General features: G+C 40.5%; 1 protein-coding gene across 1 annotated transcript in view; it reads left to right on the top strand.

Annotated features, from left to right (window-relative positions):
• The window catches only part of LOC138981481 (glucocorticoid-induced transcript 1 protein-like), a 45242-nt gene extending 32098 nt beyond the window's left edge, over positions 1-13144 (top strand). The window contains exons 6-8 of the mRNA XM_070354414.1: positions 178-442; positions 1100-1226; positions 2262-13144. Coding sequence (XP_070210515.1) covers positions 178-442; positions 1100-1226; positions 2262-2481 — 612 coding nt within the window. The 3' untranslated portion in view covers positions 2482-13144. The remainder of the gene's footprint in view (positions 1-177; positions 443-1099; positions 1227-2261) is intronic.
• Positions 13145-13957: the final 813 nt, after the last annotated feature.

Raw genomic sequence — 13957 nt, forward strand, 5'->3', positions numbered from 1 at the left:
GCTCAATCGTCTTTGGGGGAGGGGGGTCAATTTAGGTAAAAAAAAATCTTCAAATTCGGGGGGCCCTCCTGCGGCCCCCAGACCCCCCCCCCCCCCGCCTTTGTAAGCTAAACTCACTTTTTCCAATCCTAGCCCCTGCACTATGTAAATAACTAATTATTTCCATGTGTCTTTCAGGCACAGGATATACCAGATGGGCATCGAGCCCCCATCCCGGAAGTAACACGGCTGAGCTGTACGCGCAGCGTGGACACCCAGACACCGTCCGCTCGGGCTGCAGAAGAAGTGCAGCCAACCAGCGCTGGCGCTCCTCCTGTGGTCGCCAATCGACCAGACTCAGTCAGTCCTGCTGTTGCCGGGGCGCTGGCGCCCCCTAGTTACACCACTGACCTCCTGCACCCAGAGTGCCGCTCCGACAGTCTGGAGAGCAAATCTAGTAAAGGTAGGTTCTTGTCTTGCTTTGTCATTGCAAAGGATAAGGTATAAAGGAGGGTGGGGAGAGGTTGGATACCAAGAAAGTCGGAACAAAGTTGACTGGGAAATAAATCCTTTGCAGAACGTGGGGATGGAACCGACGCTGATAGCGACTAACTGGATTCAAGTTATCTCCCCGCCCAGCAGAGAGAGAGGGGTTGAGTGTAAGAGACAGTGTGTGAGTGTGGGTGGGGGTGGGGGTGTTTGTGGGAGCAAGAATGCAAATTAGATAGAAAGATCATATTTAGTGTGTCGTTTCAGTCATTTTGCACCACTGCTTGCAGAACTGCTGGTTTTAGCCTTTTTTGTGTGTGTTGGCCTCTTTTTTTTTTCTAGAATTTTAAATTGCGGGCTGTTCCTTGTATTTCATGCATTCTTAACTTGATATAATATGCATGGATTACTTCTTAGCCTCACTTCGACTTCCTATTTATTTCCAAGCTATAGCTCAAATGTGTTGGCTATTCAGTTCAGGATACTGTGGGCATTGCATTTGCTGGTCAGTCCAAGGGAGACAATCTGTTTGTAAGCTTTAGAGTTGCTTTGTTTTAATATTTTGTAGCTGCCGTTGTCTTGTTGTATGGATCCAAATTTGTGTTCATTTGTACTTAACAATTTGTTGCAGGTGATAGTGAGTATGGCTCACCGGAACCTTCCAAGTTTGTGTCCAGTCCCAAGCTTGAGAAGTCTTGTCCGTTTGTGCGACTGCCTCCTGATGGCTGCGAGAAAGTGAAAGTCATTGAAGAATCTAGGTGAGTCAACAATCCTCTGTGATTGTATTGCTTTCTTTGTTACTGCCTTTTGGTCTGTCTTTATTTCTGTCCTCACTATAAGTATTTCACAAGTAGGCCCCTGCCACTTGTATTTTTGTTGTTGTCCAAAGAAGCTAAAAGATGGTGTTGGGAGCGAAATGAGGGTAGGATTTTCCTCTTTATGTGGCCATTTCTGCAACTTTGGGCATTGTTGACTGAAGCTTCTGATTAGAGAAACACGAGGTCATAGTTGGACGAAAATGTAAACAAACTTTACTGTGCTCACTGACTCCCACTTCAAGCTGAGTTTCTAAATGTTCAAGGAAGTATCACTGATAGCATAATTGTAAAACTGATGACAAGTAATGAAAACAAGTCTTGGGATGCACATGAATGCATTTTGACCACAGTGACTGTTTTGGAAGAATTGTCCACACATCCTGTTATATGTCTGTGCTTGCTCAGTTTGGTACAGGCTTTTGCTTTTCTCAGTCCAAATGTAAACTCTGCATTGGTTGGCACAGTTGGAAGTAATATCAGTGGGCCCTTTTGACCCATCAAATGGATCTTTGAGTCATTTTCAGATTGTATGTGGCATTGGCAGGATTCTAAATCGAATCCTGATGTGGGTTTAGTATTGGTTTTGGTGTGTTCGGACACTGAGATAATTATAGTCATTAGTGGAAACCCCTGATTGAGACCTCAATAAATATGAGAAATTCAGGTCTTAGAAAGAAGAGTCTTAAAATGGGGTAAATTTACAGAGGTTATGCAGAGAAAATCTGAAAAAGCAAGGTCTTAAAAGGGTGCGGTCTCAAAATGGGGGGTCTTAAAATGGGGGGGGGGGGGTCTTAAAAGGGTGCGGTCTTAAAAGCAAGGTCTTAAAAGGGTGCGGTCTCAAAATGGGGGGTCTTAAAATGGGGGGGGGGGGTCTTAAAAGGGTGCGGTCTTAAAATGGGGCGGTCTTAAAATGGGGGGGGGGGGGGGTGTCTTATGGGAGTTCCACTGTAGCACCTAATTTTTCTGCCCCAGCAGGCCCTCCATCAAGGAGCCGCTTCTCTTCTGTCCCGTCAAACCCAACCAGTTTGTCTTCAAGCCCAGCCAGGGGTCAGCCTTCTGCCCACTGATCAAGCACTACCTGAGCGAGAGCGGGGATCTCTCTGCCATAAGACCGTCCTCTGCGCCGCTGTCTGTCTCCGTGGCTGTTCCCCCGGCCTCTGCTCTCAATCAGAGTCCCACCATCGAGGGCCAGTGACACACGCTGAGAGAGGACTTTGGAAGCAGTCGCCCGACCCGTTTCTTCTTCTCTGTTAGCGTTGTGTGTTCTTGTCAGTTATGACGGTACTGTGTGTTCTTGTCACAACAACAAAAGCGTGTAGTGTGTAGAGACGGTGATGCGTTCTTGTCTTGGTTATTCAGGGACAAACTGTGGCATTGTTTCTTGATGGTGATTTGTGCGTGCCTGGGGAAAGGTGTTTTACGGTGATGGTGATCTGTGTGTCGTTGGAGGACAACGGCCTAGCCTAGATCCACGTGGCACGCACCTTTGCAGTTGTGGAGGGATTTCTTACCACAGGCATTATCACTAGCGTTCGGAAGCGGTGGATTTTCAGTTTTACTGGGACAAGAACAGGCGCTTGCTTGCATCCATGATAAGAGACACGGGCAAGCACCTTCAGAGTGATTTCTTCGCGACACACACCACTACAACTTTCTTTGACTTCATCTCTCCGTCCTGCCTGTGGTGTCCGTGGACCTAACAATTTCCACAGTTAGGTCAGGCCCCAGGCTCTACCAACCATTTAGTCTTCATGTATACACCACACGTTTAGTGCCGTGCATGCTTTCACCCCTTCAGACATCATTACTTTTTTCTCTTATTCCATTGGTGTTGTTAACACCAGACGCAAGGTCATGGTGTACGGTAACAGATTTTTGCAGCTGCAACAGAAGCGAACGTAAACCCTGCATCTGCTGGGCACATTTTGAACAGGCGAAAGCTCATGCTGTTCATTTGATGCACCCGCGTTTGCCTCTGTGCACAAATATGCAGAATTTAATGTTATGTGGCAGGTCTAATGCATGATTGAATCTTGAATGCGGGAGTAAATGCACAAAAAGTGCCATAGCTGTACAAGAAGATATTTTGTTGGTAGCAATTCTTGCCAGATAATGGGATGCTGCCAGTTGTTTTCTTCTGACAGAGTTTAGTGTAACCTTGTTCCCTTTTCTTCTTCCATTCTTCACTTTCGCTTCTTGTCTGCTCCATGGTTCTTCGTCCCCGCTGATTGTGTGAGTTGTGTGTGTGTGTACAACTACTTGCAAGCACAAGTAGATGTGTGCTGGGGAGTGTGTATATATATATATATACATGTGACTGCATACTTGTGTGTCTGTGTGCGTGCATATACAAATGTGTGTGTGTACTTCTACTTGCAAGCACATGTAGATGTGTGCTGGGGAGTGTGTATATATATACATGTGACTGCATACTTGTGTGTCTGTGTGCGTGCGTATACACATGTCTGTGTTGAAAAGCTGAGGGAAAGGGGATCTGGTGAAAGGTGATTAATCCTCAGTGGCAGCAGCAGTGGCCAATTGAGACTGAAGATCAGAACTTGATGCTCTTTGCATGTCTTCTGCTTGTGGTTAATCGTGCAGTGCTTTTGGTAAACCATGTCACTTCTTGTTCTTGTCCATAGATTGAGCAGTGAAATGTAACCACCAATACAGGTGTCTTCTTCTTCTTCCAGGTACTGAGGAAATCCCTAGCAGGGTGGTAGCAATAATTGTTCCTCTGTGAACTCTAAAGGTTGTGACTGGTAACACTGGTGTCATCTTATCGTTGTACTTGTTTGCCCCTGCTTTATGATTTGGGAAGAACAGTTGTCAGGCCTTGGGAGCCCCCCGCGGGTTAGGGTGAGTCCCATATTGGTTGGGACGAGAAAGAATTTACCTGATGCTCCCCAGCATGTCGTAAGAGGCGACTAACGGATTTTGTTTCTTCTTTTACCCTTGTTAAGTGTTTCTTGTATAGAATATAGTCAATTTTTGTAAAGATTTTAGTCAAGCAGTATGTAAGAAATGTTAAGTCCTTTGTACTGGAAACTTGCATTCTCCCAGTAAGGTCATATATTGTACTACGTTGCAAGCCCCTGGAGCAATTTTTTGATTAGTGCTTTTGTGAACAAGAAACAATTAACAAGTGGCTCTATCCCATCACCCCCCCCCCCCCCCCCCCTTTCCCCGTCGCGATATAACCTTTGTGGTTGAAAACGACGTTAAACACCAAATAAAGAAAGAAAGAATGATTTGGGAAGAACAGTTGTCAGGCCTTGGGACTAACTGTGGACATTGATGACATGTTTCATGTAATGTTTTCAGTGTTTGAGGTGAATTTGTTTGGCTTAGCGTGGGGTTTGGCTTGTTGACTTTAAAGTCATTTGATAGTGGCTTTGAGTTTGCTGGTACCGGTGTTGTAAAGTGAAGTAATGGCCAGATGTTATATGAAAGGTGATTGGAAAGATGACTTTGCCTTCTATGTGTGCGTAACTCTGTAATCTCCTGTCCTATCTCCTCTGTTTGTTTTTGATTTCTTTTGTGAAATTCGATTTGAAGATTTACTGCATTCTTTGGTGGAATAATGCTTACCTTATGAGCAGGCATTGCTGTGTATGTGTACATTCCAGTACAGAGGTTGCTACTGAGAAACAGTAACGGTAGATGAATTTTGAGATGATAACTAGAAAGTTATGAAAGGTTTTTACCAAATTGTTCTTTTTGAAACACAAATATGTTTGTTTTGAAGAGGTATTCAGCCTTGCATAGTGAGTGTTGTTCGCCAAGAGCCTTTTTGAATTGACCTTTGAGTGACTATATTCTTGAACTAAAAAATATTTTAATGTCCTTGTGGTTTTTATGTGTTAAAAGTTGTTAATTACTTTTGCTGAAAAATTCTCACAAAACTTGATTTTAACTGTTGGGTTTTGAAAAGTAAAAAATAATTTTTAAAAATTAAAAGAATTGTATTGTACTATTTGGGTACAAACCAGCATGGGAGAAGGTACCTTCTATTTTCCTTGAAATATACACAATATTTTCACATATTTAAAGTGAACTGGTTCTATGGTTCACGTTCTGTCTGAAATATTCTTGTCTAAAGTTGTATGATCTGACGTTATTCCTGCTTGTATTTAATTTTAAATGCAACTTTGCAAGGTGTGTATGAGTGCATACATTTGCATTGTGAGATTTATAATAAAAGTTATTTAAACTTGCAAAATTATTTATGGAGACTAATAGTAATAATGATAAAAGGGTATGTCTTTTTATCATAAAGAAAATTTGGTTGTGTGACATAGGAAAAAATCTGAGCTGAGATGACATAAAAGGGAGGCTAATTCAGGAGATTTAAGTAGGTGTACATTCATTTTGTTGATTGTAAGAAAGATTCCTTCGTCTTCCTTCCCAATCTTGTTTTCATGTATTCTTCTAGCTCTTCTAGCCCCCCCACTCATGTTGAGCATTTGAAAGACAGTACATATTCAGAGTTTTGTTTATATAGGCTATGATGCAGGGAAGCGTTTTGTACCATCTGGCTCTAAATATGTGATGACTAAGTCTGTAAGAAGTGTAAATGTCATGACATGTAACATGTCGTTGCTTGATTGTATCTGTTTTTTTGTATGTATATAACATTCGGTGGTTTTGCTACAATAATCTGAAGTCCAGACCTGACAAGGTAGTGTTCTTCTTGCATGTCTCATTTGGTCAATCTCACATGCTGACTTTGGCTTACACAGGTGTAATAAGTGTGACATCCACATGCCATTTAGTTGATGCTTAAAATTCAAAGTATCACTTTATGTTTCTGAAAACCTGCCATTTCTTCAATTCAGCTCTGCATATTTTAGACAAAGGAAAAGCTTAAAATTAGTTTGAATAAACAATTGGTGTTATTGTTGTGTTTTACACATTGTTCAGCGTGAGAACAAAGATTTAAACAAATAATATTAAAAAAAAAATGTTTTAACCTTCCGCTCCCTAGCATATAACCACGTCATGTCCTAAATAGACGCTAGTTTTGGGGACAGAAAAACCAAGTTAGCATAGCGTAACCTTCCGCTTATTTTGTTTTGTGGATGGGACGTTAAATTTGTGCAAGCCTCCAAATGGCAGATTTTTTTTCTCCTCAGAAAGCGTGGATTGGTCTGTGACACTGACCGGAGTAGTTCCTGTAAAAAGAACAGTACCTTTGAGTGTGTCTCTGTGTTCAGTTGAATCTCCTTTTATTATTTCCGCCCATTTTGCATAAACCAAAGTCATTATTACCTCCAACTTTTTTTTATTTTACGCTTTTTTCAGTTCTCTTTATGTTCTGTGTATTGAAGCTATGAAGCGATGTAGTTGAACCGTATATTAAACGCAAAATTTTGTAAGAAAGTTCACTTCAGTCCATGTCAGTGGCTGAATTACAGTGTTTTGCTACCACCTTTCCTGTCCATTTTGTGACAGGGTTCAGTTTTTGTTTTGGTTGATGGTGTCTTGTTCTCTGCGAGCAGAATTTGTAGATCTGAACCTCTGTATATATTGTAGTTCTTTTCTTTTGCATGAACCTCAGCTAGGCTTGTGTGAGGCAGGCAGATGATGAATATGCTTTACTGGGTCTTTAAACTGCGGGAACGAAATAGATGCCGCATTTCTGATATGCTGTCAAAAGACATGTTTCTTCTTCTTCTGCGTTCCCAGCCATGCTAAAAAGACATGGTTAACCTGCTACTGTCAGGTTGAATGAAGTCTTTCTGGTCAGCGGTTATGTCATCGCTTTTTGCAGCCAAGAGCCCATCTTGGAAAACGCACTTTGGGATGAAATGTTGAGGTTTAAGGTCGGATTCAGAATTGTTTTGACTACATTAATTGAATGCGTTTTAGGACTGCAGACAGTTCCGTGCTCATTAGCTACCAGCCATACTAGAGTCAGAAGACTGTGTACAGTAACTTAAAGATATTCTTGCGACACGTTTACACAAAAATGATGAAAATGTGCCTGAATGGTTTGAATGGCTTCACTTTTGCTTGTTGTGCACTTTTGTGAAAAATGTGCTTGATGTCATTTGCATGGAGAGAGAGTGAGGATACAAGTGCCATTGTGCCAGAGAGGACGGGAGTGTAAGTGTTAGGTTTTACGATGAATGGGAATTTGCTTGTTATATAATGTGTGTTACAGTTGACACAAATTGAATTGTGTTTGTTACCTGTTTTGAGCTTGGCTTTCAGTGTTCTCTGTTCACCTGTTCTATTCATTCTATTTAAATATTTTGAAGAAGGATAACCCCTTTTTTCTTTCTCCACATGTACATAGTTATATTAATGCGAGTTGAAATGATGGAGAAGTTTGGTGTGATGAATCGAGCAACGAGACAGAGTGACTGATGTCTCAAAAAATCAGTCGTTTTACAGGGCATGGTTTTGTTAACACTGCGCAGCTTGTACATTAATAACTGTCAAAATGCCTTTTGCTTTCTCAATGTTGTTATGGAATTTCAGACCAAACATGTTTGTATAGACTTTGAAAATGGCAACATTAACTGATGTTTTTCCACACAGAATTATATTATACGACACATGCCAAAAGTGTTTCTGCGAGTTTGAACCTTCAGCTTTGGTTTTGTTCACGTTGAGAGCGGCACGGTTACTTTGGACTAAAATCTATGGATGTTTACATCTTATACTTTCCATTCTGTCTTTTTTGCTTTTTGTTAATGATAATCTGCTTGACTTCAGAATGTATGAAGGTTTGTGTCTGTGTATTCTGGGTAGTTTTTGTTTGCTTTTGTGCACTCCTTAGGGGTAACCTTATGCACTATCAAAGATAAAGCCATGTAGGTTCAGTTTCTTCTTAAAACAGGCTTTAACACATTGAACAAGTAATAACACTATTTAGAACCTTTATCCACTACATGTATTTTTCATCGCCTTCATTGGAAACGCATGATTTGGCCAACACAAAAATTCACTGTCTCCAATTACCGGATTGACCGTATGTTGTCATCCCGACCCTAGAACTTGTTTTGATCCTTCTAAAAATAAAAAAATAACAATTACAAAACTTAACAAGGAAAGTTACTTTTCTCCGGTATCCAGGAGAAATAGTTCGCATTATTATTTCTGGCCAAGAAAAAGCCACAAGCGCCTGTGTAAATAAAAGATAAAAATTCAATCCAAAAAAAAAAAAGTAACCAACCTACCGACCATGCTTTTTGTGGGTCTTGTCATTGGTAACAAACTCTAAACAACTTTCTCTATCCCTGCAGTCACCCCCCGCGGGTTAGGGGGAGTCCCATATTGGTTGGGACGAGAAAGAATTTGCCCGATGCTCCCCGCGGGTTAGGGGGAGTCCCATATTGGTTGGGACGAGAAAGAATTTACCCGATGCCCCCCGCGGGTTAGGGGGAGTCCCATATTGGTTGGGACGAGAAAGAATTTACCCGATGCCCCCCGCGGGTTAGGGGGAGTCCCATATTGGTTGGGACGAGAAAGAATTTGCCCGATGCTCCCCAGCATGTCGTAAGAGGCGACTAACGGATTCTGTCTCTCCTTTTACCCTTGTTAAGTGTTTCTTGTATAGAATATAGTCAATGTTTGTAAAGATTTTAGTCAAGCAGTATGTAAGAAATGTTAAGTCCTTTGTACTGGAAACTTGCATTCTCCCAGTAAGGTAATATATTGTACTACGTTGCAAGCCCCTGGAGCAAATTTTTGATTAGTGCTTTTGTGAACAAGAAACAATTGACAAGTGGCTCTGTCCCATCTCCCCCCTTCCCCCGTCGCGATATAACCTTCGTGGTTAAAAACGACGTTAAACACCAAATAAAGAAAGAAAGATATATTGTACTACGTTGCAAGCCCCTGGAGCAAATTTTTGATTAGTGCTTTTGTGAACAAGAAACAATTGACAAGTGGCTCTATCCCATCTCCCCCCTTTCCCCGTCGCGATATAACCTTCGTGGTTGAAAACGACGTTAAACACCAAATAAGGAAAGAAAGAAAGAAATCCCTGCATTAACAGTCCAGTCTTAATCATATGAACTGGGTGTTTTGTGTGTGTGTCTAGGAACATTACTGCTGGTGTTAAATCTTCAACAGTGGTACAGACTCCTTTCAACCTTGGTTATCTTAGGGTTTGCACTGCATGGTTTTAATCAGCATCTGCTCAGTCCAATTAGGAGGATCCCAGTTGATTTAGGATGGAACGACTTGCAAACATAAAGAAATAATTATCTTCTGCTAACAGTTTCATCAGTTTGTTTCCAAAATGGTTGTATTGTAGTTGGCCTTATTAGCTTGTCTGCTTTGAGATTTTTGAATTTTTTTTCTGAGCTTAATTCTCACAAAACAAAAAGAAGTAAATTCGCATATTTTTTTTACAAATTGAAAAACTTTCAAAATTCCATTCTTTGGTTTTGAGTCAGAGCGAGATTGGTGGAAACCAGAAGTGGGTCAGAGCTTTTCATCCTTGAGCAGACAGGTACCGTAGATTAGATAGACTGGCAGCAGGGGCAAAAAGAAAAAGTGTGGTTGTGCTAGATGTAGAAGACGCAGCCACCCATAGCATTCTTTACATGCAAGGTTTCTTCATACTGTCTGTGATAACACAAAACACCACTTCATTGCCTTACTTTATTTGGCTCTTTGCTTTTAAAGGGCTAGAAATCATTGTTTTGCTTGCAGCATCAGTTCCGTGACTGTCATTTTCTCTGAATCTCTGTCTGCTAGCTATTTTTCTGTCTTGCTCCCTCTTAATCTGTGACTGTCATTCTCTCTGAATATCTGTCTCTCCCATCTTCTAATGCTCCCTCTTTCTCTGCACTTTTTGTTCTCCGTTTTTGTTGTAATCTCAAAGAGAAAGTTAACAAAAAGAGAAATTTTTGGTACTTTTTTGTTGTTCTGTGGAAAGTGTATTGTTGAAACACTTGTAAAATTGTTTTGAATTAATAACGGATTTGTCAATTCTTATGTTTACTGCGGACATAAATGGTATTTTTTATGTTTTGCTTCAAGGTGTGGCACCTGCTGTGAATAGATGAGGAAAGAGTTTAAATATTCTTCCATGGTTTAACAAGGACTAAGGGGCTAATAGTGCAGATATTGTGTTTATGGATGTCCTTGAATTAGTACTTTAAACATAATACCAAAAGCATCTACTTGCTTGCTACCATGGCTGCAAGCTGTCTGGATCTCACGTCACAATGCAGCCGTTTTCTCAGGTTAGAGGGTTCAGGACCCTTGCACAATAATATAGCCTGTGGTTTTACTGCCTATGGTTTTCACACCCTGCGCAGTATTTTCTGTTTCACTAAGTTCCAGTTCGTTTTGACTGGAAGTGAAGGAACAGCTAGGGAGCAATAAATATGCATGGGTGGGATTCTTCCCGTATATGCCGGAAATCCGGATTCGTAATGTCTGTGGCGACGTTTTTTGGGTTGTTAATTATACAAATCCTTCAGCGTCTGGGAGCCCCCAGACCCCCCCTTAACATTCTTCAGGATTCATGACATTTTGCAGTCCCACCCATGAATATGTGTTGGGGGGTTGGGGCAGGAATGCTGTATTGGTTAGTATCCTTATAGGGGTTTGAAGGAAAGGTCTCATGGGGAAATGCTGTCAAGGTAGACTTGAAAATTTAAAATGGTGCAGCATGTGCAAACAATGTGTATGATCTGTGAACATCATCCAAGCTTCAGAGGTGTTGATGGTGCAGTTTTGAGCTTATATCCTCCCAGTATTGTGCTGACAGACGAGGACACGATTGCTATATGTACACGGGGCTGAGAAAACGCAGGTAGCCCAAGGGGGGAAACTCAAGGCAGCTCTTTTCAGTCCATTTTTTGTGTTTAAAAGAAATCTTTTCTAGGATTCCGGCATTGTCCGAATCTTTGCATTGTGTTTGCTGCTGCTGCTGCTGCTTGTATCAAGGCCTGAATCTGTTCATGCTTTCTGACTTCTGACAGCTCTAAGATAATCCTTGTGGTTAACTTGTAATTGACTGTTTGACAGATTACTTTTTTGTGTGGGCATACTGCACCTCCACACTAGTATATAGAGCAGAACGGTAGCCGCAATAGAGCTATTGGTTTTGTAAGCAAGTGAATGAGGACATTCCTGAATTTTTCCAGTGAAATACAGTGACATCCACATTGCTGCATTTAAAACATGTTTTGTTTTGTTTTTTGTTTGCAAACTGTTCTGGTCTAGCGTAAAGCAACAACAAATTATATTTTGTTCCAAAGTCTTGAAACGTATCAGCAAGACTAAGAATCTCTTTTCATCTTGCCCAAGATATGTGTTGGGGTTCACTATCACTTGCCTCAGACTTTCACAAAGAGTATATGTGTAATTTGCGTAGAACTTTTGTGTAAATAACAGGTCATAGTGTGGACCATTGTACAGACTCTGTTGCTGATGTACACTTGATTAAAGTGTATATCTTACTACCCCCCGCGGGTTAGGGGGAAGAATTTACCTGATGCTCCCCAGCATGTCGTAAGAGGCGACTAACGGATTCTGTTTCTCCTTTTACCCTTGTTAAGTGTTTCTTGTATAGAATATAGTCAATGTTTGTAAAGATTTTAGTCAAGCAGTATGTAAGAAATGTTAAGTCCTTTGTACTGGAAACTTGCATTCTCCCAGTAAGGTAATATATTGTACTACGTTGCAAACCCCTGGAGCAATTTTTTGATTAGTGCTTTTGTGAACAAGAAACAATTAACAAGTGGCTCTATCCCATCTCCCCCCCCTTTTCCCGTCGCGATATAACCTTCGTGGTTGAAAACGACGTTAAACACCAAATAAAGAAAAGAAAGAAAGTATATCTTACTGATTTTAAAATGGCATGCCAGTGTTTGTTTTGTTCCTATTTTTCTCAGTGTTTTATTGCAATGTTGTTACTGATTAATTTGTGTTTTATTGCACAAATATCTTAGTCGTGTCACAGATGTAATACTTCTTAACAGGAAAAGAATTTTATTGTTTAATAAATATTAATGCTTTGCGTTAAAGGTGAAAAGGCCCTGTGAGTTAAAAAAAATGTAATTGGTACCAAAGAGTGAAAGAAATGTTTTTTCTTTCTTTTTGGTTATTAATGAAATTTAATTTAGCTTTGGGAACAACTTTCAGTTTCACTTCCAACCTTAAATAGTTTTGTTTTGAGGTATGAACAGAAGAATAGACTCTTTGATATCAGAAGCAATTTACAATCGAATATGATCTGTGATTACAAAGGAAGTTTGTACAAATTGCATCATAGATGTAGTTTTAGCATAGTACATTTTTAAGGGTTATCCTTCCTTTTCTACTCTATCTAGCTCCATTTTATTTATTTTATTTTATTTTTGCCATGACTCAAGGTTGGATCCATTTTGTCATAAGCTCAGTTAAGTCTTTATTTGAAAATTCGTGTTCCTTTTGAAGCACATTCTGTGATACTGGAAGTGAGGTGGCATCAGCTGCCCAGATTCATTTGTATAGCTCAAAATGAAGAGCTTCAGCATTCTGGATTACTGGATATGCAGTTTGAGAGTGTTTTGGTTGACCAATTAGCAGATGAGGAAATACTTGAATGTTTTTCTGGCATTTTGTTTTTAAGTATTTTGTTTGTGGTATAGGTGTGACCTTCTTTGAGAAGGAGACATTTTAAATGAAAGGAAAGATTGTCTCCATTACATAGATTTTTCTGCCATGGATACCCCCCATCCCTCTGCTCCCTCAACAATGCAGTCAGTCCTCTTAAGGGTGCTAAGTCTTGTCCTGTGTCAGTTTAGCATGATTGAATTGTACTGGATTCCACAATCATTTTCATTTGACCACTGCACATATCTTGGCACGGTGACAAAAAGTAGGAATAAAAGTTATCTTTTGTATTCTTGGTGTTTGCTGTTTTTCTTGTGAGTGTTCAGAATGTTTGGATAAGACTAAAAAAATAGTTTTTGCCGCACAAACATGCAAGTACATGTAGCTTAACATGCACATACACTTATGTACAGTGGAACCCCCTTTTAAGACCCCCCCAATTAAAGACTTCCTGCTTTTTAAGACCTTGATTTTCCAGACGTATTGTTCATAACCTTTGTAGATTAACCTCCATTTTAAGACTCCCTCTCTCTTTAGGCCTGATTTTCTGATTTTTGAAGGTCTTAATATTTACCCGATGCTCCCCAGCATGTCGTAAGAGGCGACTAACGGATTCCGTTTCTCCTTTTACCCTTGTTAAGTGTTTCTTGTATAGAATATAGTCAATTTTTGTAAAGATTTTAGTCAAGCAGTATGTAAGAAATGTTAAGTCCTTTGTACTGGAAACTTGCATTCTCCCAGTAAGGTAATATATTGTACTACGTTGCAAGCCCCTGGAGCAAATTTTTGATCAGTGCTTTTGTGAACAAGAAACAATTGACAAGTGGCTCTATCCCATCTCCCCCCTTTCCCCGTCGCGATATAACCTTGAATGGTTGAAAACGACGTTAAACACCAAATAAAGAAAGGAAGAAAGAAGGTCTTAATAGGGGGGTTCCACTGTACTTCATTTTGGAATACAGCAGTATGTTAGTTTGTGGTCCCTCTGATGAGAGAATGCTTCCTAATGAAGGACAAGGTCGCTCTTTGGTCAGTTGACATAGTGAAAGTATCTCTCTCGTCAATACACCTGCCACACATTCTGTTCCCCATGGTACTCTCCC

The sequence above is a fragment of the Littorina saxatilis genome, linkage group LG12 (genome assembly GCF_037325665.1).
Source record: "Littorina saxatilis isolate snail1 linkage group LG12, US_GU_Lsax_2.0, whole genome shotgun sequence".
Lineage (NCBI taxonomy): Eukaryota > Metazoa > Mollusca > Gastropoda > Littorinimorpha > Littorinidae > Littorina > Littorina saxatilis.